Below are 25,603 nucleotides of genomic sequence, written 5' to 3'. Positions count from 1 at the left end.
GCCAGGCATTCTGCTCCTTTCTCTGCTGCCCATCTCATCAGGGAAGGGAGCAGAACCCCCTGCCCTTCCACTGAGCTGCATCTCCTCCAGATCCATCTGTACAGCAGCAGCCCTGCTGGGGGGAGACGGCGGGGAGGAGACTGAATGTTCTGCCCCTTTCTACACTGGGAGGGGCAGCAGGGAAAGGAGCACAACAACATCGGCAGCTCCTCCGACAGCAGTACCACGCCCAGCCTCGCCCCCCAGCCCTGTCCTCCAGCAGAGCTGCTGCTGCACAGACAGAGGGATGCAGCTCTGTGGAAGGGCAGGGGGTGGTAAGGCCACACCAGAGGAGCTCGAATCCTCCTGTGTCTTTCCAGTACACTGTGCTGGCTATAAATACCTTGCTGATACGGCATGGCGGACCGGACCGGACCGGACCGCCCTACTTGCACTGCTGGTCCTTTGTTCAGAGCTTTAGTTTGTAGAAAAGTTCCTCGAGAGGTAAGAAGCAGGAATGAAGACAAAATGGAGAAGATGCAGCTGCCTTTTTATATCTTTTGCCATGTGGCCTTTGGCCCAAACACAAGCTTCACAGCACATGGCATGGAAAAGCCTAGAGTTCTGTCCAGAGGCAGGCATTCCCCTGCATGTCTTGCTGACTCGTAAGGTGTAGTCCTTGGCTTTTTCAATGGGTTCATTGTACAGCTGATGAGCCTTGATGGGCCATCGAACCGGCTAGGCAGGGCTGATGCCAATCTGTCTGGGGGTGTCACCCAGAAACACAGCACAAGTTTGGAAATACGGCGATACCCTAGATATCTATAACTCAGAATACAAAGGTGATACAAACATATAAACAAGATTATCATACTTGGCAAATCGTAATATTTTCACAGATAGCTTACACAGCATATCTGGTCCGATTCGTTGCAATTTTATATTATTGGCATCAACAATATCCTGAAGTGTCTTCCATATTCCATATAGTGTCACAGGTTATCCCACAGTTACTTTTCATAAGAGTAGTAAAATCAAATCTGGTGTCCTAATCAGAGTCCATTGTTCAGGCCAACATTCTGCTTACTTAAACTCCCCTCTACCCTTTCAGGTGAATTCAGTCTGCTTCACTTCCTGTCATAAATTACCATATGGCAGTGGTGCGTATTGGTAAACCGCTGCTGCGTGCCGTAGCAGCAGAGGCTCCATATGAGTGGTGCGGGAAGAGCGAGGACCACCACTAAGCCCTTCATCCACAAGACACCACATCTGTCTTCTGTGGGTGGTGGTACAATAGGTACGAGGCCCCTGGCCCAGCTCCGTGGCTCTCAGAAGTCATTCCTAGCACCAGAGATGTGGGACAGGCCCTGATTCCCCCCACACAAACCCCCGCCCTGAGCTGCCTCAAGGGATACTAATACAAGCCTTCCTTGACCTGGGACCAGTGCTCCCCACACAACAAGCCTTCCAAACACAGGGGTCAGCCATGTGGCACCCAGGCAGTCTTCTAAAGGCAGGAGCCGATTGGGAACTTTTGGACAAAAATTTTGTCAGAAAATGCTGATGCATCAAAACTGACACCTTTTGCTTGAAATGTATCTGCTTTGATACAACTTCCATTGATACAACTTCCGCTGTTATATCCTTGGGGGCAGCCGGTTTAGGAAGAAATCACTTGAGGCCAGACAGCAGACAGCTAACAAAACTACCATTTTATTTACAGACACAGAGCTCACCCAACCGGCCGAAACAGGCTGGGCTATCCCCTAATAATCTAACTCAGTTGCCATAGCAACAAAAACCATGACAACCAAATATACAACAGGCACCTTGGGTCCAGGGTGGAATTTCTGGTCAAAACCAGAGCGCACCTCAGAGATTAGGCAATACCCTGTAATTAGAACCCTCACCTGGGAGACCTTCAAGTTCTTCCTGTCAGCCAGACTGAAGAGGGACTTGAACTTGGCTCTCTTCTAGACTAGGCTGTAGTGGGGCCAGATTGCACTGCAATGGCAACCCTTCACTTTTGCTGCATGGAGAACAAAATGGCTTTCTCCAAATAGCATCCGCCGCTTAGCATGACCTCTCCTGCACTGTTCTGGACGACACCACTACTCCTATGCCGGCGAGTGCCCCAACCAAAAGGCTATTCTGGCGTGAGGCCTGATCAATCACTCCTGTTGGAGTTGTTCCATTTTGTATAAATTATTAAATATTCACTGGGCCACAAAAAGCAATAGACAGACTCTGTGATCCAATGGCTAAGGTACTCACCTGGACTGTGTGAGAGCCATGTTCACATGCCTGTGCTGAATCAAACTCTGATGGGGTGGTGCTGGGTGTCTTTTCTTTTTTTGAAACTTCTTGATTTCATCCCAGGGCTGAATGGAAAAAAGTTGTGAACCTTTTTGAGATTTCATTGGCTAGGAAAAGCAGTTCCTACGCACCTCTGAGAAAGAGGCATGGGGCAAACCTCAAAGGCTAGGGATCTGGATTTGATAAAGAGCCAAACTCCCAACCCTGTGCTCTGGGCTATGAGATCTGAACAAACTCAAAGATGTGTTGCTTCCATTTATAAATCAAGGAGAGAGAAAACACAGACTATATAAGAAGAATTCCTGGCCATACCACAACTTGATACTAGAGGGTGCTGCAAGTCCACAATTATCAATATAGGTGGAAACTCGGTGTTCTCCAGCCCCTTACATCACTTTTCAAGTTCTTTGCAGCCCTACTGTCATCTTCTCTTCATCTTTACCGTGCGGGTGACCGTAGGATGGGGGAAAAGGCCAGCGTGGCGAATGGACAGGTCTCTTTATAGCCATTTTGGAAGCTCCCCATTTCCGTTCTCCTCTCCATCTGGGGACTGGCAGAGGAGGGGTTGTAACTGAATACAACCCCTCTCCCAGCTTTACAGAATTATAAAGGGTGGTGGAGATGACAAGAGAAACACCAAAGGAGCAGTAGTGACTGCTGTATAAGCAGAAGCTGCGTGCTTGCATGAGATGTGCATACCATGCATGCTGAAGGGGGAAGGTCTGAAAAGACCCACAGGGAAGGACCTATCATGGAGATTAAACAAATTTTCCCTGAGTGTAGTGATCACATCAGGCAGAGTCATCTTCGCTGGTGCTGGTAACGGAGACCTGATTTATCCAACCCATATTGAATTCCCTTTCCAGCATGAGTGCTGAGAGGAGGTGAGAGACAGGCAGGTGCTGTAGGGGGACTGCCTTAAACAAGACAGAGTGAGTTCTGGGGAAAGGGGCTGGCGGTGAAAAAGAGCCGTCTGGGGTGGGAGGATGGAACTGGAGGACAGAGAATGATGGTATCCTGCTACCACCTCAGAAATGGACAGTGATGCAAAAACGAGCCTATCAAATCCATGAGACCTCCTTCGAGGCAGACACTCAGGGCTGTTAGCTTGGATGACACTTGTATTCCTTGTCATGTCAGTGATGTTATCAAAGTTAAAATTGAAGTGAGAGTTTGGGAGCGAGAGTGAGAGGGCCAGACATGGGTGAAAAGCAGCCTTGGATATGAGAGAGAGCTGGGCCAGAGATGGCCTTTGAGAAGGAGGGACTGGAAAGAGACAGGGGAGGGAGCTGGAGACAGATTATTATTATTAGGGCTGTCAAGCAATTAAAAAAATTAATCATGATTAATCACACGATTCATCGCACTGTTAATATTTTTGGATGTTTTTGACATTTTCAAATATATTGATTTCAATTACAACATGGAATATAAAGTGTACATAAGAACATAAGAATGGCCTAGCATTGGGCTAACAGGTACTGGGGGTTGCAGAGGGCAGCCCAGGGGTAGGCAAAGGCATCAGGTCCAAACCCTCCTTGCCAGTGATGAGTAGGCGTGGGGGCTAGATGATGACTGGCAGTAGCCTGATACAGAGGCGAGGTGGGAACAGTGGGTGGGGGTTCCCCGGGGAGGGGAGACCCTAAGACTGATGGGTACTGCCAGGGGAAAGCACTCCAGTTACAGAGGTACCGGGGTCCAGGGAGGGACACGAGGGCCAGAGGACAGGCGGATCACCGGCCTGCAGAGTATCAGAGGGGTAGCCGTGTTAGTCTGGATCTGTAAAAGCAGCAAAGAGTCCTGTGGCACCTTATAGACTAACAGACGTATTGGAGCATGAGCTTTCGTGGGTGAATACCCACTTCGTCAGCCTGCAGAGGGCACTCCAGAGCTGGAATGAGCTAATTCCCGGAACAGACCAGCAGGAGGCACCACAGGGGTGAGTCCACTCCTTTACACATGGATTTATATAAGGGCAATAAGATATTCTCTGTCTTATTCTCTATCCCTTTTTGAATGATTCCTAACATCCTGTTTGCTTTTTTGACTGCCGCTGCACACTGCGTGGACATCTTCAGAGAACTATCCACGATGACTCCAAGATCTCTTTCCTGATTAGTTGTTACTAGATTACAGTGCTCACTTTGTATTTATTTTTTATTACAAATATTTGTGCTGAAAAACAAAAGAAATAGTATTTTTCAATTAACCTAATATGAGTACTATAGTGCAATCTCTTTAGCATGAAAATTGAACTTACAAATGTAGAATTATGTACAAAAAAAAACTGTGTTCAAAAATAAAACAATGTAAAACTTTAGAGTCTACAAGTCCACTCAGTCCTACTTCTTGTTCAGCCAGTAACTCAGAGAAACAAGTTTGTTTACATATGCAGCAGACAGGGCCGTCCTTACCCATACCCAAAGTACACAGCTGCGTGCTGCTTCAGCCCCTGCTCTGGCTCTTCCCCAGGGCCTCCACCCCTGTCCCAGCCCCACCCCCACTCTCCTGAGCTCTGCAGCAGAGCCAGGGCTGCAGTCACCAGCGTCAGGTGTGCAGCAACCCAACCCCAGCCATGCTGCTGGTGAGTGATGGGGGTGGTTCCCCCTCCCCCCCACAGAGGCCTGGGGCCCGCTCCTCCCCTGCGGAGGGCCCCCGAATAGCTAGGGATGGCCCTGGCAGGAGATAATGCTGCTCGCTTCTTGTTTACAATGTCACCTGAAAGTGAGAACAGGTGTTCGCATGGCACTGTTGTAGCCGGTGTTGCAAGATATTTACATGCCAGATGTGCTAAAGATTCATATGTCCCTTCATGCTTCAACCACCATTCCAGAGCATATGTGTTCATGCTGATGACGGATTTTGCTCAATAACAATCCACAGCAGAGTGGACTGATGCATGTTCACTTTCATCATCTGAGTCAGGTGCCACCAGCAGAAGGTTGATTTCCTTTGTTGATGGTTCAGATTCTGTAGTTTCCGCATCAGAGGGTTGCTTTTTTAAGACTTCTGAAAGCATGCTCCACACCTCTCATCCCTCTCAGATTTCGGAAGGCACTTCAGATTCTGAAATTGTTATAGCTATCTTTAGAAATCTCACATTGGTACCTTCTTTACATCTTGTCAAATCAGCAGTGAAAGTGTTCTTAAAATGAACAACATGTTAGGTCATCACCTGAGATTGCTATAATATGAAATGCATGGCAGAATTTGGGTAAAACAGAGCAGGAAACACAATTCTCCCCCAAGGAGTTCAGTCATAAGTTTATTTAACACATTTTTTTAACAAGTGTCATCAGCATGGAAGCATGTCCCCTGGAATGGTGGCTGAAGAATGAAGGGATATAGGAATGTTCAGCATATCTGGCATGTAAATACCTTGCAATGCCAGCTACAAAAGTGCCATGCGAACACCTGTTCTCACTTTCAGGTGATGTAAATAAGAAGCCAGCAGCAGTATCTCCCGCAAATGCAAATAAACTTCTTTGTTTTAGCGATTGGCTGAACAAGAAGTAGGACTGAGTGGACTTATAGGCTCTAAAGTTTTACATTGTTTTGTTTTTGAGTGCAGTTATGTAACAAAAAAAAACTACATTTGTAAGTTGTGCTTTCACCATAAAGAGATTGCAGTACAGTACTTGTATGAGGCGAATTGAAAAATACTATTTCTTTTGTTTATAATTTTTACAGTGCAAATATTTGTAACACTTTGTATTCTGTGCTGTAATTTAAATCAATATATTGAAAATGTAGAAAAGCATCCAAAAGTAGTGAATACATTTCTAGGGGTATTCTATTGTTTAACAGTATGATCAAAACTGCAATTAATTGCGATTACTTTTTAAAATCATGATTAATATTTTTTTAGTTAATTGTGTGAGTTAACTGCGATTAGCCAACAGCCCTAACTATTATCTATATTGTGGTAGGCTTCGTTGCCCCAATCAAGGATCATTGTGTTGGGTGCTGTATGCACTCATCATGAAAAGACAGACCCTGCCCCAAAGAGCTTACAATCATAGAATCATAGAATATCAGGGTTGGAAGGGACCTCAGGAGGTCATCTAGTCCAATCCCCTGCTCAAAGCAGGACCAACACCAACTAAATCATCCAAATCACACGAAAAGAGTGTAAAGGGCTAGAGGAGAGCTCAGGATGATCCCCTGGCCATGATAGCTAAGAGAAGGTTTCTTTTTAAATTATGTGAGCATGTTATAATCCAGCCAGCAATTTACGGTAGTAAAAAATAAAACACTTTATTGTAATTTGAGTAATTTAATAACATTAAACACAACATTCACTTTAGAATTCTTTTTGTTTCTTTTCTCAGAACACTAGCACTTTATTTTTTTATATATTATATATAGAAAGCTCTGGAATCCTCTACAACTAGGAACCTTTGAAAAATGCTCATTCTGTCTCTAACAGCACCCAAAAATATACAGGTGCTAAAAGGTGAGAGATCAGTTCATCCCCCAGACAGCTGGGCAGAGCCAGGTGTGCTAGAGAGCTCTGTCACAGCAAACACCGCCAGGGGGCTGACGGCATGGCACTAGCACGGGTGGCAAAGGCAAACCCGGGGAGCCTGCCCCAAGAAAAACTTGAGAGAAAAAGACCACGAGGGAAAGGCAAAAAACAGTAACTGGACTATTCAACACTTACCGATTAAACTCTCTTTACAGTGAGGGCGGGACCCACATTTAATTGTGGAGGGAGGTGAGACAGACTGGCTCTAACAATAACACCTTGTGATTGTACCGAGGTTTCCATCTGCGTATCTCAATGCACTGTACAAACATTCATTCAGTCTCACAACAATGCTGTCAGGTAGGTAGGTATTAATTCCATTTTACAGATGGGCGAGGAGGCAGCATAAAGGAGTCAAGTGATGAACACAAAGTCTCACAGTGAGTAGGTGGCAGAGTAAGATCTCCTGGTTGCTATTCCCCTGCTCTTACCACTAGACCACTCTGCATTTTGGCCTATGAGCCATAGGACTAGTGACAAACAGTGGGGCAGTATCTGGTCTGGCTTGTTTTGGGGATCTGGATGGCAGTGGCTCCAAGACAGGCAGCTCAAGCTGTAGAAAGCACATTGCAATGACTGGGCATCAAGCAAACCCTCTAGATAGTTTTGTCCTCTCACTGCTTTCAGTTTGACTCTTCTCTTCCATACTGCACGTGCCACACGTCTCACATTCAAGGTCACAGCATCTACTGAAAGGGCAGAAGAACTACAGACAACAAAAGGGACTAGGGTGTAAAAACAAGATTGGGAGATCAGGTTCTCTCTGCCTCAGTCCAGGCAGAGCACGGGGTTCTCCAGGAAGACGGCGAGCTTGCCGGCCACTAGGTCCAGGTCGCTGGTGTTGGCATACTTGAGCAGGTTGGTGCTCCTGACGAAGTAATGCTTCAGGAAGTGCTGGCTCACGCACTTGTGCAGCTTCTTCACCATGCGCAGGAAGCCTTCCCGGAAGCAGCGCCAGTCCTTGGCGCGCGGGTACTTCTCGCATGTCCAGAACAGCACCATCTGCAGGAGGCAGATGGGAGGGGAGGAGGAAGGAGAGATGTTACAGGGATGCTGCCATAGATTCACACAATTAGCGAAGATAATTTTACTGCTGATGAAAAGTGCTGGAGTGACGCCCTGGAGACTGACGGCAATGGCAACGCAAGCGTCTCTTGTCACTTTAAACCTCCCCCCCGACACAGCGGGATCATGCTAAATCAATCCTGGCCCTCCTCTCTAATTACCATGCCAACAAAGATACCAATGGTGGGTTTTATTATGTGGACACCAGTTCTCCACAGGCTGGTGAGTGAGCCCCACCAAATTCATTTAGAGAGGCCACCAAACAGCCATCCATTGGGAACAATTTTCAGTCACTACTGACCTCAGCAGGATTGGAACCAGTGACCACCACCACCGGCATGCACTGTGTCACCCTGGGCAAGCCACTTCCCCTTTCTGTGCTTGTTTCCTACCTCTGTACCTACCTTGCTACCTCAGAGAGGGTGTTGTGAGCATGACCGGGTAAAAACTTTGAGCTCCTCAGACAGAAGTCTCAGTAGAAATGCAAAGTGGGTTAGGTTGTAGCAGGGAACATAGAGTATAATATATGATATTGGCCAAGAAATAGTGTGTCATCATGCAGTTGAAAACTGTATTGTAATGCATATGTGGACTTAAGGTAGCATGGGCAGCCTTAACTCTGAGACTGCCTGACTTTTGTGTGTTTACCTGTAACTGTGCAACCATAATGTTCTTTTAACATAATATTTTTGTATGGAATGTAGATAAACAACAATTCTCACACCATGTAAGAAAAGAGAGTAATGTGGTCAGGGTCGTTACCTTTGGTGTTAGCTAGGGGGCGCTACAGCCACTTAGGCCAATTATTTTATTACAATTGTTACTACAGGCGTCCCGCAGCAAAGACACTGTTTGGTTGCTACTGTCTCCTGATGATAGTATATTCCCCCACCCCGCCCTAAACTCCTCTCTGCTGACCTCACCACTCTTGCCTGCTATACACACCTGTAGGTGATAGGTCGTCAGGATTGGCTTATTTCCTGTACACCAAACATCCTCCTTCATTTGTCTCATGACCCGGAAGCACTTCATGCGGCAGCCACCGTCCTCGTCAAGGCCCTCGATCAGCATGCGCTCAGCTCGGGAGAAGCCCAGCTGCCAGTGGTAATTGGAGCGGGCCAGGAGATTAAAGCCAAATGACTGCAGAAGAATGGGGGAAAAGTTATGAAGGGGGGGATGCAAACTTATCTTCAGAGCAGCATGAAGGGAGGATAAGGGAAGGATCCACTGCACCTGCCTGTTACCGCTTGAGATCTGGTTGTGCATTATAGACTGAGGTACAAGGGACAGCAAGTTTGGGTTTCCTAATTCCCAGTGAACGTCTGTCCACATCAAACCAGGCCAGTTCCTCACATGTGGCTATTCCTCACCCCAGAGAGACCCAGCTCCAAAGGAGAAGGGGGAGCTGCAAGCAGTGCTGCACTGGCAGAACTGTCTGGGGATGTGGTAATGGCACAGCAGGGCCCACTGCAGGTCAGGATGAAAAGGCAATTGAGTTACATGGGAAATCCCTGGACTAGAGCAGCAGGAGGAGATTCACTACATCAGGACCAAGGTGGCCAGAGCTCTGCCAGTGGTGTAAGACAGGACTCACCATGTACAGGGCAGGAGGAGACTGAGGGGCATGTGCAGAGAAGGGTGGGGGGTGTGACAGTAAGAGGCAGAGTGATAAGACCAGAACTACCAGGATGGTGCTGGTCAGGACTGAGTGGCATTGGCAGAGCTGGGGGGAGAGGCATGGGAAGTCTTACACAACATCTGACTATACTGTTCCATACATTATCAAACCTGCACAGGATTCACAAACACTAATATTAAGAAAACTAGTACATTTATAAGCATTTCTAAGTATACAGATGTTTTTACTAAAGAAAGCAGCCCTTCCGGGCATTTAAGAAGCATGACTTTCTCAAGCTCTTTCTAGGTCTGATTTCAGGTCAGGAAGATCATTTTAGACAGATACAGAACAGGGCGATCTGAAACCTTAAGACTGACCCACCTAGGAAGAAAATGATGACACTAATTGGAAATCCAGTACTGGCTGCTTGGCGCTCATCCTCCTCTGGGGAGCATTAGCTGCAGACTATGGAAGTCAACAGAGCTTTCAGTGCCTGATGGAAAATGGTGTCTCATCCTCCCCATAAAAGGCCTAGTTCTCCCCATCTTGCACCTTGTCATTATTTACATCTGTGCCAAATGAGTAACAAGCAGGTAGAAAATTCTGCTGTTCTGATTTGGGTCAAGCCACCCTGACAAGGGTGTGCCGCAACCTCTGTGCTGCTCAGAACCATTTAACACTGATATCTTCTGGGAGTTCCAGCAGGTTTCCCAGCTCCCAGTTGTGAGAGGTTTTCGACAATATGGTCAGACCTTTCACAGCGTTACTGGCCCTTTAAGTCCCCCTCCTGCGCCCCCTGCGTTGTACCTTGATGCACTGCACTTTCTCCTGGGGAGGCCAGCGCTTGAAGCAGCGGGGCCACCGGGCTGTCTCAGGCCAGCAGGTTGGGATTTCCACAGTAGGGACCAGCTCCACCTCTACCTGGGAGTCTGGTGTCTCCACAGCAACTCGAACCACCGAGCTGAAACTCTCCAGAATACTGACTTTACCTGGGAAGGAACGACGAGAGGAGATGATAAAGACACGGCTGACCTTCCGCACAGGCCAAGCAAGAGGCCGTTTGGGGCTCTGTATCCCTTGTGAACCCTGCCGCTCAGGGGCCTGCTTCAACTCTCACTTTCCAACAACGGGACCAAAGAAAACAACTCACCACCTAGATCCCCTTGGGGCACCAGGACAAGGGGAGGAGGAGGTAGCAACTCAACATCTTGTTTCCCTCTCAACCTCGACCCTTTGTGTGGGGCCAAGCAAATCATAAGACCAGCCTAAGATAAAGAGGAGCAGAATTGCTGCAACCTAAACATCTCCAACAACCCACTGACACAAGAGGAAGCAAGGGAGCTCAGTGAGTCTGAGTAGAGAAGGGTCTCAATTGAAACCTCAGTTTCAAAAACCCCCTCATCTTTAGGGGCAGTCCAGATCCATGAACTCTGTTGTGAGGCGTATCTCTGCCCCAGTGGTTATTAAGGATATTGTGTGAGTTAGGCATACTCTGGTCTGGCTGGGAACTTACATGGAAGCCAACTCCAGTGGACAGTCTGACCCGTGTGAAGTGACAATGGCAAACTGAGGCACTGCAAAGCCTCCAAATCTGCTACTGCGCGGCAAAGAGGCAACAGTGAAATCAGGGAAGTGTTCGGGTAACTTAAGCTGTCTTTGGCAGAGTTTGTCCTATTTGAAAACAGTTAAGCACACTGTCCTACTTCAGTCCATCTCTTCTCCCATCTGTCGTGTTCCAGAGGAGTCAGCACCATATGCCCAGACATCTTTGATGAACCAACAGTTTGGGAGCTGTTCCTTTAAAGAATGTTAGGTTTTCACCCTGACACGTTGCCTTCCACATAAGTAAAATATCTGAGGCAAGAAAACAAAACATTTGACTTTTCTGCCAAGCCATAGCATCTGCTTGGTGATGGGATTTTTTATTTCTCACTACTCCATCCCCCTCAATAGTAATAAATATTTGCTATAGGAATGAGTTGCTAAATGAATTGGTTGAACACTGAGTTTGATTTTAACAGGTCTCTCCAGGATCTTGCAAGACCAAAATCCAGAGTTACATCTGGGTAGGGAAAGTTGCATCTGTGCGTTTGCAATGCTGGGATGCAGTGTCATCCCACTGAAAGGTAAAGTTGTCCTTAGAAGAGAGGCAACATGGTCTGAGGTCAGCCTTGGACAAGATATAACCAATGTGCCTCAGTTTCCCCAGCTAAAGAATGGAGATAATAATATTCAGACCAGAGGGTGTGGGTTTAATAAGTTAAAGCCAGTAAAGTGCTTCAAAGACGACAATTGCTAAGTATGATTGTTATTATTAAGGTGGCCTCCCTTAAGCTAGCAGTTCGAAGTGACTGCAGCCACAGTTCTAAAGGAGTGTTTAAAACACAGCACAAAGCACATCACATCTGCAATCAATTCTTCAGTTTCTTTTGTATGGAAGGCTGGGATGTAAACACATATTTTGGAGCTGCCTATGAGAGGTAGCAGCAGTGTTGCTGCAAGTGACCCCCTGTGACATTACCTCAAAGCAGGATGGGGTGGGAGCAGCCTGGGCATAGCCAGTATTGGTCTAAAGTCTGAATAAAGATAACAAAGGGTTTTGCTCAAAGGAGAAGATCTGCCACCCAGCCGCTCAATATCACAAGCTGTGAAAGCCTCAGGCTTCTCTAGGGGAATATTCACCTCCAAGCAGTGGTGCCTGCAGCCGAACGCACATTACACACGGCGCATGCCACTGGCAGGGTCTGCAAGTCATCCGGGTCAGGCCCTTCCCCATGGCAGTGGTGGGGAGGAACAGTGCTGGTTGCCCCGCTGCTCACTCAGGTTTGACCCCGCCATCCCTGCATCATCATGGGAGGGCAGCAGGGCCAAAACTGCGTGAGCGGCATTGCAACATGGTGTACGGGGGTTGCAGCACCACTCAGGTTTGGCCCCACAACCCCTGCATCCAAACCTGAGCTGCGCTGCAACCCCCGTGCACCAGGTCGCAATGTCACTCACTCATTTTTGGCCCTGCCACTCTCTCACCCCCACCAAAATTGAGCGGCCTTGGGGCCAACCCTGAAGGGGCAGCACGGCAGCCAGCATTGCTTCTGCTCACCACTGCCATGGGGCTGGCTCTTGCACCAGGCTCCTACCCAGCCTCACCCCACAGCAGCCCACGTCCCCTCTGCTCTGCCCACGGGACACACTCAGCGACAGCCTCAAGAGCTGCGCTGAGTGCCCCCATGGGAGAGGGCAGCGGGGAGCCCTGGGGTGTACCATGTCAAAAGTACCTGGGGGTGCCCCTGCCTCCCAGTACCATTCCCAATCCTCTCCCCATTCACTGTCCTAACCTTCATCCACACCATCACAGAGTGTCTTTCTGGTTGGTCTAGGCCCAGAAAGGAATGGACTTAAACACCAGCTGGCCATTGATATAGGTTTCAACCTCAGCTGCCTTCATTTAAAGACATTTGCAGGCAAGAGGTACCAGTGCTTGCCCTCTGCAGAGGGCACAAGGACACCCTAGGGAAGCTCTGCAGCTTGGGCTGGAGAAGCCTAGAAGGCCTATCGGACCCACATAGTTTCTGGCCCAGCAGAAAAGCAGGTTATTTTCTGAAAATTTAGGCAAAAGACAATGTTGGTTGTTTTTTTGGGGTGGTGCTGAGGGAGGACGGGGTCCAAATTCATAACAGAATCCGAACATCCCTGAGCACTGACAGCTTGTAATCTGAACCTGGGTCGAGAGACCTTACTTGTGCAAATGGACCTCATCTTCATCATGGGCCAGTGTCTCCTCAGCTCTGGGGTGTGAGAGCCAATCTCTGTTCACAAGGAGTGAGGCAAGTGGCCAAACACCTGCTATGGGTAGTGATCACAGTCCCCTGTCAGAGGACTGCGCTTGAGAGGTGGATTCCCTTCACACCTTTCCCGCTCAACTCACTGGAGAGGTTACAGGAGGTAATTGACTTCTCCATCAACTCCCTGAAGATGGCAAGGACCTTGGCTGGAACGAGGTCACCTTCGATGTTCACCTCTGTCTCATGCCACTGCTGCAGGCTCTTTGAGAACTGCTCCACCTCCAGCCACTGCTGCAGCTCCTCTGGGTCCCGTACTGGGGAAAGGAGCTTTGCCCCATGCACGGTGTAATACCGCCAGTGCCGTACCTGGCGCTCCCGGTACCCTGTCAGGCCACGCAGTGGGATTGTGATGAGGAAGTGGCTGGGTGCTAAGACCTGGAAGAGTTCAGAGAGATTGAGAGAGGAAATGAGGGCAGATTTACAACCTGGATACGGGGAACGTGGTCACAGCAGGTAGAATCACTGGGGCTTCTGAGCAAAAGGGAAAGTCACGCTGGAATGGAAGCAGCTCAGTGCAGATAGGTCCCACTTGGAGCCTACCTGGCTAGGACACCGTCTTAGAATAAGGCTGGAGGCTAGAATGTGTCAGCCATGTGCTATTTAGGTTCACAAAACGAGAAAATTGTCATTAGAAGGAAGCTGAAGTGACCATCATGGGCAATGCTACCAACGTCAAATTGGAACACTGTTGGCTGATTTGTTACCTCTCCCTCCACCTTCCCCTCCTCACCCTTCAGTGGAGCCATAATCTTCCACGGTTAGATCTGCAATTGCAAAAGATGCAGTTACCGAGAGAGATGCTAGGACGGAAGGCAAGATGTGTGTAAATTATTGCCTAAGTATTATTTCTAGTGATTGGCCTAGAGATTGTTAGTAGTAATAATAATGTCAATGCTCACTTCTCTAGCCCCTTTCACCCAAGAATCTCAAAGTCCCTTAAAGACATTAGTAAAATAAGCCTTTTACAGACTGCTTTGTGGTAGGGAAATATTGTCCCCATCTGACAGATGGAGAAGCTGAAAAGTGAGGTGACTGGTCACCTATGTCACATGGAATTGTTTCTGCTCTTTGATTGGGTGACAAACTTTTAAAACATGATCGTAATAAACAAGTTGATAAATAAATAGCCACTAGTCTTGCTTGCATATCAATATGGTCTTCATATGAAGAACAACCATTCTCCTATAAAAAGCTCTTTGTGACTAGTGAATTAGCAGGGGAATGAACATAGTCAAACCTATTAGCTACTCAGAATTTGAACAAATGTTTCCTAACACTGTTCTTGGAGTATTGAACCATCTCGGCTCTCTCGGACCAAACAACGTGGCTAAAACATCCAGACGTTTACCAGTCTGAACTCTGAAGCTTTTCAGCTTTGCTTATCATTAATCATAACTCAGCCTGACATTATTAGGGGAAAATCTACTAGAGAAACAGAATCTAAACTGACAGCAATTGCTGGAAGGTGGTTACCCCAAGGTAAACAAAACACTACGCCATTCTGCAGTAATGGGCCGAAGCACTGTCGTAACACCGTTGGTAGCTCCACTGACTTAGGGTGTTGCTGCTGAACACGGTAGGGTCTTTTTAAACAAAGCCCACCAGCAGGAAGCATAGACATTGCAAATGCAATGGTGGAAACCTTTGTTTAGTCAAATCCAGTTCATCAGACAGGAGGAGGAAAGAGGACAGTCACCACAGGAAATTTCAGAACAAAATGGACCCCACAAGAAATATTTTTGTTTCTGGGTATTGAGAAATAAGCAAAGCCAATTTAGGATCTACATGCTACACTCCATAAGAACAGAATGCAGCAGCTTTCATGGGATGACTGGCTTATTTTACAATGCATCTCCTTAATCACATCTGCACAGAAAAAAATCATGCAGGACAGAATCAATTTTCCCCCAGCCTTTTTCCATTCTAGGACGTCTACTTTTACCTGCTCACACTGATTGTAACGTAATTGTTCTGATGCACCTGGGAACCACAAATGCTCCCCTCCTAGTGAATTATCAGCGATCCACAGGCTAAGAAACACTGGTCCAGTGATCCGAGCCAAAGACAAAGGTCCCAGGTCCTAATATGAACTCAGCCACGGCTTAAGCCTTGCTCAATCAGACTGAGATTCCCCCGTCACTTCGAATTACTCTTAAAGTGTTGTAAGGCCTCTCTCTCTCATGATGAAGGATTCTTCTGCGGTGTGTTTCAATGAGATATTTTAAAATCTCACTTCTTCAAGCTGTCCTGGATGGGAGAGAATCTGTGTGTGCATGGCCTCTGGGCAAGGCTGCTTTGTGCCACATGATCACTCCTGCCTCAAAAATCAGGCTTAAAATAACAGCAGGGCCTCAGTGAATGACACAGCATTGAATCTGTGCTGGCTAACGTCATACATCAATCTCACTGTTCAGAAGGCTGGAGATGGGGTGAGCAAGCCCCAGTGTATTGAACAACCGCATTGCCATTCCCAAACTTTCAAAAATCATGAGTCGAGCCATAAGAGAGCATGAGATTTAAACAAAATAGTAATGATCTGGGAGGCCTTCCGGTTTCTGAGCCCCAGGGGCTGCACTCAAGTCGTGCTTTCAAGCTTTTCTCTGCAACCATGAGCACTAGAAATGTACTTTTTTGTTTTTCAGATGAAATCTAGGAGTCTCATGGAATCACAAGACTCCTGCAGATGGAGCTTTAGCAGAAAACACCAAATATCAAAAGACTCCAGACAGAATCCCGAGAGTTAGCAATAATGGAATAGGTGCATTCACATTTCAGCCCATTGGCTGAATAGGACTCACACCCACCTTTGTCTTTCATATGGACATTCTGTGCAGCCTGTATGTACTACAAGCCCCAGCATGCCATGTGCCACTTTTATCTGAGCAAAGGCACTGGGAGCAAACTAGAGCAATCTATGCTGGCACCTGTAGTCTATGGCCCATTCCTCTGTATTAAAAACAGTTGCTAAAGTTATGGAATTTGATGCAGCCCAGCCCTTGGGCTCCTGGCAAATTGTAAAGCATTCCTTAGGGTATAGCGAGAAGGAAGTAGTAAGTTAGAAAGAAGGGTCCTGCGCTCCGAGCTCCCTTGCAAGGAGGCTGGGAAGGTCGGAGGGGAGATTGGCTATGCGGGTGAGGGATCTTGTGTCTGGAGAAGAGGGAAGGATGAGGATGAAGCAGGCATGGGGGCAACTGTTTGGAGGAGTCGGTGTGAGGTATTTGTACCTGGACAGATGGGTGGAATGGGCGTTTCCCCCGAAGCAGAGCGGACCACTTGGCCAGTAAAGCTGGCTGATCCTGAGAGAAGCAGAGAGGAAAATAAGAAGTATACAGAACACAGAGAGAAAGCATGTGCCATACAGTTAGTTCTTGCAGCATTTTTGAGTTTCCGACGAGCCTAATAATAAAGAAAAGGTTGCCCAGCTATTGTCCACAGAGATAATACACTGGTGGGAAGTGCCACACTGACAGCTCTGGAGAGGGAGCTAAGCTGCCTAACTCTGCCTCACCAACGCCCCTCAAGCTGTCCCACGTGCCCCAGATTGACCACCCTGACTCCGGGAGGGGAGTCCCATCTCTACAGCTTGTTCAATCCATAGGAACTGTGTTGAGGCCACCAACATGGTGTCAACTGTGTGATGGTGGTTTTGCAATCTGGAATCTCTCAACTAGGAACTGAAATGAGACCCCAGACTCCTTTTGTACAGGCAATAATATCTGAATCAGTGACCTATATGTGAAAGGCTTGAGACCTGATTAAATGTCTCCCTGTGCAATCCACCAACTGGACAGATGTAGCCACTAGAGTACTATTTCCTGATGACAATCATGGGGTATGTTCCCTTTTTGTTGGGTATATGAGGTGATTACTTACCTGTAATTGTTTTTTTCTGAAATTCTGACCTGCAATAAATTCACATTCTTGGGCCTGTTATAGCTGCTATCTCTGAAGAACTCCCTCTGGCAGGCACAGAAAATAAACAATGTAAATACTGGGCAGGGAGATGAAAATAAGGCCCTTTTCTGAAGAATAAGGCATGTCCACACTGGAGCATCTGGTTACCGGGAGCAGGTGAGATTTGCTTTGGCAAGAGCCTTTGACATACTTGCACTGAACAGTTTCTGGGTAGGACTGATCAGGAATTCTTCAACAAAATCATTTACTGTCAAAAAAATGCCAATTTGTCAAAACTAGAAAGGGTCAGTTTCGACAAATTCCTCCTCTTGAAAAATTTTTTTGAAAGAGTTTTGAAATTGTTGAAATGAAAAGTTCCATTTTTTTTGGTCAACATGATTTTTCATTTTCAAGTTGAAGTTCATGTACACTAAAAATAGCTTTGAAAATAAAAAGGTCAAAATCAAAACAAATCTTATATTTTGTCAAAACAAAATGTTTCAGTTGACATAAACTGATTCCCTCCCCCCAGATTTTTAGTTTGTGTACATTTTCAGAATGTTGACCTTTTGTCCTGATTCAGGCTGGGAAATCTGAAAAAAATCTTCAAGACAGGAAAACAGTTTCTTGTCCAGGTCTATTTCTGGGAGAACACAGTTAGGAATGCTTAAAGTACAACATGGATGTCTAGATCTTCCCAACAGTTGGAATCCCACCATATTACATGATTCCTGTTCCCAAAAGCAACACCCCAAAAGTTCTACTGAAAGGAACATAAGAACGGCCATACTAGGTCAGACCAATGGTCCATTTTGATCTAGTCCAATATCCTGTCTTCCAGCAGTGGAAGATGCTTCAAAGGGAATGAACAGAACAGGCAGTCACTGAGTGATCCATCCCATTGTCCACTCCCAGCATCAAACACAGACTGGCATGTGCTCTGACGTCTTTTCAACCATATTACTCTCCCAGAGGCAGTCACAGCAATAACTTTATGGGCTTTGTTTTGGAAGCAGGAGTAGGTAGTGCCCTGAACTAACTTTCATCTCTTATAAATACATCTTTTAAAACTCCATTCCTACACAATATAGTTAACAAACAGCTACATCCCCTTCCCCCTCCACAAAACTTAACTATAACATGCAGATTTTTAGCACTGGATTTAGTTAAATATGGAGGATACACTGGCCACTTTATAGATAGTTAAGTTTTCAGGGTCTCACTTGGGCAGATCAAGTTTACCTATAGTAATTCCTGATTACTCCCCCACAAAAAGATTATCTTGCTTTTTTTTGCAGGCTTCATCTTGGACTGGGATCTTGCCACATCTCACATGTTAAGCGGAATTCATCTAGGTCAATATGGGGGAGCAGCTGAATGATGCACCAAGTGGTGTTTGTGGTTCAGAATGTGGCACTCTTCTCTGTGGATCAATACTGTTGCCGTGGAGTACTGTGCTGCTGGAGATGCCATATTTCAAAAATGACCTAAGAATGACTAAGACTGCGTGCCCCAGAGCATAGCTAAATTCCAACTCAGGTAATAATGTTCTGCTTCCCCAAATGCCCATTGAAGCTTCAATCACATACACTATTTTTTTTCACTTTCTGCCCCAAACTATTGCAAAGATTGCTCTGTGCTTTTACTCAGTTGCTTTGTTCCACCCTAGAAGTGGCTGCATTTCAGTAATGGGGTCTATAATGCCTAACTATAGTAACATAACGCTCTTCAGATGAAAGGGTCTGTTCAAATTTATTATTATTCTTTCATTATTAAACTGATTTATTTTTGACTTAAAGAGCCACATGAAATAACCAGTCTTCACACTGACAGAGTTGAGAGTGAACATTATTATTTTGGTGGGTATCTGACAGTCTAATCCAGGGGGAAGTTTCACTTTTCCCACCATCAAACTTACATCCTCATGATGAAAATGGAAAAATTCCAGCTTATGAGTAAAATCTCTGAGACCTCCCCTGGTGACAGAAGTCCTTTGGTTATCCATGTTACACACGGCAGCAGTAGCAAGGCAAACTACCCAACTCCTTAATCTTGGCTTGCCAGATCCTCCTGTAGCAGTAACAAGGGAATTCAGTCTCCACACTCCCTTCAGACTGTGGCTTCTCTGCTGAGACTGCCAGTAAAGATGACAATGCGTGATATGGACACTTGCTCACTATGAACAGGGGTGAACCACCAACTCATTGCATGCAGCTCACCAGACGGTACACTAAACCTTTCACCCTTACCCTAAAATTCTCGTTGTGCACACCAGAGTTGGAGATGGCCTGAAATCGCGTGTCCCTGTAGCTGATTTCTGCAGTCAGCTGTTGGATGATCTTCTGCACCTCATCCACTGTCTTAGACACCAGCTGGTGTCGCCGTTCCACCTGTAGATATCAAGCAAGTAACTTTACATCATGACTGACTGCAAACAATCTCTATCTCCGGCCAAGAGATCATCTGAACCTGGGGCATCTTGAAATGTGTGTGCGCCTGTGTGCACACATGCGTGTGAGTACAGAACTCTGCGCCATAAAGGTTTAGAGTTCTCTTCTTGATAATTGCCAGCTTACTCCATCTGGTGATAATGGAGCTCTGGCTGGAGGCTCTAAAGTAGATGAGGCCACTCAGCAATGTATTACAGTATGGAAGGGTAGGTAGAGAATTCATTATCTTGGAATTTTTCCATTCTTTGGTCAATTTTGGTTTTGGCCTAAGACTACCCAGCTTTTCCTTTGTGTAGGCTAGCCAGTCACTGATCCAGGAACTGCAGTCTCCTAGGAGCTTGTGTGGCTCAAGTATTCTCTCCTGGGTCAAGCCCACTGATGCTGTGACAGAAAACACTGACTCAAATTCATTCCTGGCGTAGGCTGACACAACTCAACTGACTGGTCTGAACTTGGCATGTGTGAAGCATAGGAGCAATTCCATTCCTAAAGGGTGCTGAAGTTCCTCCTCTGTGCTGATCTCAGCGGTAACCACAACCACAAGCTCTCACGGGAAGGTCATGCCTTGCTGTACTCTCCCTCCAGTCAAGCAGTATCAGCCAAAATACTGATTATCGCGAGTTTCAGTGGAACAGAGGAGGTGGAGGACGAACTGAGGTGCAGGATGGGCAAACCAGATAAATAAGAACCAACATGAACCATCCCACACCAGCACAAATGCAAGAGTCATACAGGGATGATACAAGATACAGGCCAGAGTCAATTATTCAGGGTTTAACAGAAGGAATATACAAGACCATGCCTAGTTAAGGACACTGGCCTATTCCACACATGATCCTTACACATTCATCAATATGGGATGAAGGCTTATCCACACCGAACCATTCTGAGGCTAGTTCATTGCTATTACTAAGTAAGTTAATTAACATATGCCTAATTACTCCTCCACCCAGGGATCATTATGTAGGATGATGGGTGAGGACTGTTCACTGCACTTCCCTTCATCCTGGTGCCTGATCTTATATGATAAGGATAGAGGCAGTGAGGAAGACACCCAGCAGAAACTCAACAGCCAGCGTTAGCAGAACTAATTGGGAGAAAATGAAACCAACCAGAACCTGCAGCCAAAATCCCAACCAAACTATTTGCAGATTTGAAATCGCAACATTTTGAAATAACAGCACTGAGGCTCAGCGAGCGGAAGTGACTTCCTCTTAGGCCACCCAGTAAGTCACTGGCAGAAACAAGAATAAAAGCCAAGTCTACTCTCTCAGTCACCTCCTCTGACCTCTACACCTTAGCTGCCACTGATTCATTCTTCATTAGAGTATTGTGTGTCTGAAAACTCACCAGTGCCATGGTGGTTATTACTATATCTAGTAATAGATGAACCTTAGGCCCCAGAATCTCTTAGGTCTGCAGAAACAGGATGGAGGTCTTGGGAGAAGCGGCTTTCCCATGTGATCTCTGATGTTTGCCACTTCCCGTCACAGTTATAACACTGCACCGAACAGCCTCTTTCACCATATACTGGTGTTTCCCTTTCCAGATCCCAGCTTTGGGAGTGTCAAAGCAAATGTTAAAAACTGAACACCAATGTATTAATATTTTGGATCTCAAAAACGGGTTTGGTTTGGGATCTGGAACCGAGTTGGGGTTGGGTCTAATTCATCCCTCCATCTCCATCCAATACATATTTGGATTTTTTCTTTGCTACAGGAGTGGGTTAACAACACTGATTCAGAAAAAAAAGCAGACAGTAGCTTGCAGGCAGGCTGGTGGCTGGCTGCTGCCCTGCCTCCCTTGGGAGGAAGATCAATGACCGAGGAGTGGATAGAAGAATCCATACGTTTAATAGACCCAGTTGTAAAAAGCCATTTAAGTTAACATGCATAAATTATTACATGGTATCTGTGCTGGCTCATTGAATAATTATAAGTTTTAACAAACAGGCTGTGAAGGGACATGATTTAATACATAATAATAATAATGATTAATAACTGAAACCTTGTCTTTCTCACTTAGGAGGCTGCTGGAAAGAAGTCGCTCTCTGAGGGATGAGAAGCTTCTGGTGGAACCTAAAATTCTCTGGGCCCCATTTAAATGCTACCTCTGGTGCTTGGTACCGCTGCATATGAGGCAGTACACTACCACAAATCTCTCTAAGCACAACTGTGCCCTCCGGCTCCTATGTCACCCTGCAACAGAAATCTTTACAGCGAGAAGTACTAATTGGCAGAGTTGGCTGGAAATTTTCGGATGGAACATTTTTCCATTGGAAAAATACCAATTTGTCAAAAGTGAAACATTTTGCAAAAACATGTTGATGTCAGTGATCTTTAGTTTAGAAAAAAATGAACAGAGTTCTGATAAGGGCAAAACGTTTCCACCTTTTTGAAACAGAAGCCTCGCTTTTCTGTTTAACATGACTTTTTGTTGAATTTTGGTATATAATATAAGTTGAATTGGAACAAAACATTTTGATTGACCTGAAATAATTTCTCATTGTGCAGGCAATTTCAATTTTGGGGGGGTTTGGTCCATTTCAGAACAGAAAAAAAATTCAAAATCGGAGCATTTCCCATGAAATTGAAACCTGGTTCCTGCCTAGCTCTCTTAAAAAGGTTAGATGGCTTGTTTAGATAAGCATCCGAGGTTTAGGAAAAGGATTAGGTGAGTTCTAGTATTATCCACCTCTCCCTCATTATTGAACACATGCATTATCTTTCTTAGAGACAACCTTGCTACTATAATTTTGGCCCTGCTTCTCAAAAATCTGGGCTTTTGGCTGGATAAAGATGAGCCCTAGAATCTCTCCTAGGTCTAATCACAAACAACTCCAGCTGTAACCCCATTTGAAATTCCAAGTTTGGAGGACAGAGCCCAAAACACAAACTGGTTCTGGAGTGGGACAGGATGACCATGTAGGGAAAAGCTAAGAGGCCACCAAGCCAAACCCTTTGCTAAGGTTCTGAAAGGAAAGCACTGGAAATGTCACTAGAAATCTTATCATCATGATACTTAAGCCCCATTTTGTCCCAAGACTCAAGAGTCAGACAAGCATCCAACCCTTGAATTCTGAACTTTTCAAGATCATCCCTACTTGTGGAGATGGAGAAGAGACATACATGCAAAGACTTACCTTATTCTGGATGTAAAATTCCACATCTTCTTCTGTGAATGGTTTCATGGTAGGATGTTCTTCCTTGTGCTCCAAAATTTAAATTTTATTCTCTTGCTTGGCTCTGGGTGTTTCAGAACCACTTCCAGCTTTTGGTCTGCAGCCTTCCTTGCCTTGCAAACCCAAGACACCTAATTCCTCTGTGGATGGAGAAGAGGGGAGACAAGCTGGGAGGTTTGCTTGTTTTTTCCGTTTTGTGTTACGATGTGTTTCAACTTACTAGGAAAAAACATGTCCAATTATTTTTTTCAAGCTCTGGTTTTACTATTGTTATTTTTAAATGGTGATTCTTAACATATATACATATATAAAAAATCCCAAACACTGCTTTGCCTTTGGTCTGAATTCGAAGCACCTTTCAGACTCTGTTGGGGATTCAGAGCTCTCTTGCCCAGCATTATTTTCTGATTGCCACAAACACTTCCCTGTTTTCTAACTCTTAACTAGATCATTTATAAACCCTTTCAAAACACTCCCTTGTCGAGGTCAATCCACCCACTTTCCTTCTGTAGCTGTACTGCTATGTTTACATTCAGATCACTCATTTCGGTTGCAGTCCACGGCCTCTGCTCCTTATATTTCCTTTCTCTCTCCTGCTATATTGACAGTAAACATCCCACCGCCTGTCCCCAGCCTGCAGTTTGCTTTGCCTTCTTTACAATAAACAGATCTAAAGCTGCCTCTTGTTAGCTGCCAGCTGCCCAGATAACAAACCCAACACCTCGTTAGAAGGGAAAACCATTGATTGGGCCTTATCGATCTGATAAGAGTTGGTGGCTTTTAAAAAAAGGGTAGGTCATCCCGGGAGAGAGTGGCAGAGCCCTGTAGAGACATGTGTCCATGCTGCAAACTGTCCCTGGTTAGGAAGAATGGGCCCACTGTTTAGCAAAATAGTGATTTTGGCCCAGATCCACAAAGGTATTTAGGCTCCTAAACTTCCACTGATTTCTGTGGAAGTTTGGAATTTAAACACCTTTGAGAGTCTGGACCTTGTCCACTCTGTGTTCTCCAAGCCCTCTTTTATGTGTTATTTGTACAGTGCCAAACACAATGGGGCTCCAGTCCTGACACTACCACAATACATTTATTAATTATTATTATTCATTAGTCAAACGATAATAATGTGCTTGGCACTATACAAGACCCAGCAGAAAATATGGTCCCTGCCTCCAGGCACTGATAGTCTAAAACTCAAACCTGCCTCCGGGTCTCCCAGTGTATTTTCTATTGTCTGTTTATTTAAAGCATTAGCCTCCCAACCTTCCCACCGCACGTTCTTCTACTCCTTTTGGGGCCCTTCTTTAAAGGGATGGCCCAAAGGAACTTGGCAGGAGAAGTCAGCTTGAAGGCGCAGAGTGTGTAAGTGTGGAACAGTGGGCTAAGGAGGGCACTGCGGGGACCAGGGATAGAATGGAAGACGACACAAGGGAGGCCAGTGAAGCAATTTGGGCCAAGGACCATCTTTTTGTCACATGCATGCACAGCACCTCGCACAATGGGGGCTTGACCTTTCTTTGGCAGCCTCTAGGTGCTACTGCAGTGCCAATAATAAATCATCATTAGGATTATTACCCCCCTTTTACAGATGGGGGGAAACAGACCGAGAAAGGAGAAGTGACTTGCCTGGTCAAGTGTCAAAGCTAGGATCAGAACGCAGGAATTCCCGACTCCCAGACCCCTGCTCTAACCAGTAAGTTTTGCTGCTTTATTTGCTTAACTTCAGTTAATTCCAATGCAGAACAAAAAAGCTGGGGGTTGTTCAAGAGCTGACCCCAGTAGCCAATGGCCGACTGCGGTGTACTGGCCATGGGGGATTCCAGTGGATTTTGACATGCCTATTTTGGAATCACAGTGCTGCTGAAGGACAGCCAGGAAAACCTGTGTACAGCAAAGGGAAAGCCTCTGACACAGGCAGTAGAAGTCACTTAAGCGCAGGGAGTGTCGGCAGCTCCGCCTGGAAAGTGAAAGTGTCGGATTTGGCCAGAAGCAGCAACGGCAATGGCACCAGGTGCCCAGCCCTGCTTACTTGTACCTGGCCCCGAGTCAGGATCAACAGGTCAAAGGCAACACGCCAACCTGTGATTACAAAATACACGCGGGAGGGAGAGAATAAGAGGGGTGTGGGAGGGTAGAGAAAAATAGCGAGAGTGGGGTAGAGAAGAGAAAGAAAGCAGGGGAGAGAGAGCTCTGGAGAGAGAGAGAGTGGGAAGAAAACAGAGAAATGGAAGCGAATATAGTCCAGGGACCCACAATGAGCACTTCTGGGCAGGCTGTACAGCAGCTTGTCACAATGGTGAAGCCTCCATCTGTCTTCAAGCAGTGAGCTTTGATCTCCAAGCCAAGTTCAGGACTCAGGATTTCCAGAGGCTTTTTTGACCAGCTAAACTAAAGAAAGCAACCTAAGCTCCAATCTGGCCTCTCTGTGGTGGCTTCACCCCTCATCCCATTTGTAGATGAAAATAAAATTGGAGAGGGAGAAAACACTCAGGGAGGAGGGGAAGAGAACCAAACCACAAAGGCACCTGGACTGATCAAAGCAGCGGGGTACATCATAGGGATGTGCTGCCAGAATGATAAAAAAAAACTCCCACAAAAGTGCTTCCCCCAAGCTTATGAGCAAGTCTGTCCCAGGAGATTCGGGCATCAGAGAGAAGTGGCGAAGGAACAGGGCAATCAATTCATTTGTTTGGCTATTTGAACAAATGGTTTTCTCAACCCCCTAACCAGGGA

At 46.1% G+C, this 25,603-nt stretch overlaps 1 protein-coding gene across 5 annotated transcripts in view; it reads right to left on the bottom strand.

Annotated features, from left to right (window-relative positions):
* Positions 1 to 6,673: 6,673 nt before the first annotated feature.
* Positions 6,674 to 25,603, bottom strand: part of MAB21L3 (mab-21 like 3) — a 24,314-nt gene continuing 5,384 nt past the window's right edge. For 4 of the 5 annotated variants that reach the window (XM_039537649.1, XM_039537636.1, XM_039537658.1 and 1 more), the window contains exons 2-8: positions 22,835 to 23,013; positions 19,492 to 19,632; positions 16,573 to 16,644; positions 13,432 to 13,723; positions 10,314 to 10,495; positions 8,834 to 9,028; positions 6,674 to 7,825 (exon numbers count right to left, since the gene is read on the bottom strand). In XM_039537649.1, the coding sequence (XP_039393583.1) occupies positions 7,592 to 7,825; positions 8,834 to 9,028; positions 10,314 to 10,495; positions 13,432 to 13,723; positions 16,573 to 16,644; positions 19,492 to 19,632; positions 22,835 to 22,882 (1,164 nt within the window). In that variant the 5' untranslated portion in view covers positions 22,883 to 23,013 and the 3' untranslated portion in view covers positions 6,674 to 7,591. The remainder of the gene's footprint in view (positions 7,826 to 8,833; positions 9,029 to 10,313; positions 10,496 to 13,431; positions 13,724 to 16,572; positions 16,645 to 19,491; positions 19,633 to 22,834; positions 23,014 to 25,603) is intronic. The other variant, XM_039537666.1, reaches the window with a different exon arrangement.

This window comes from Mauremys reevesii, linkage group 1, assembly GCF_016161935.1.
Source record: "Mauremys reevesii isolate NIE-2019 linkage group 1, ASM1616193v1, whole genome shotgun sequence".
Taxonomy (NCBI): Eukaryota; Metazoa; Chordata; order Testudines; family Geoemydidae; genus Mauremys; species Mauremys reevesii.
The sequence above is the reverse complement of the archived record's forward strand: the minus strand, read 5'-3'. Positions and strand labels throughout refer to the sequence as shown.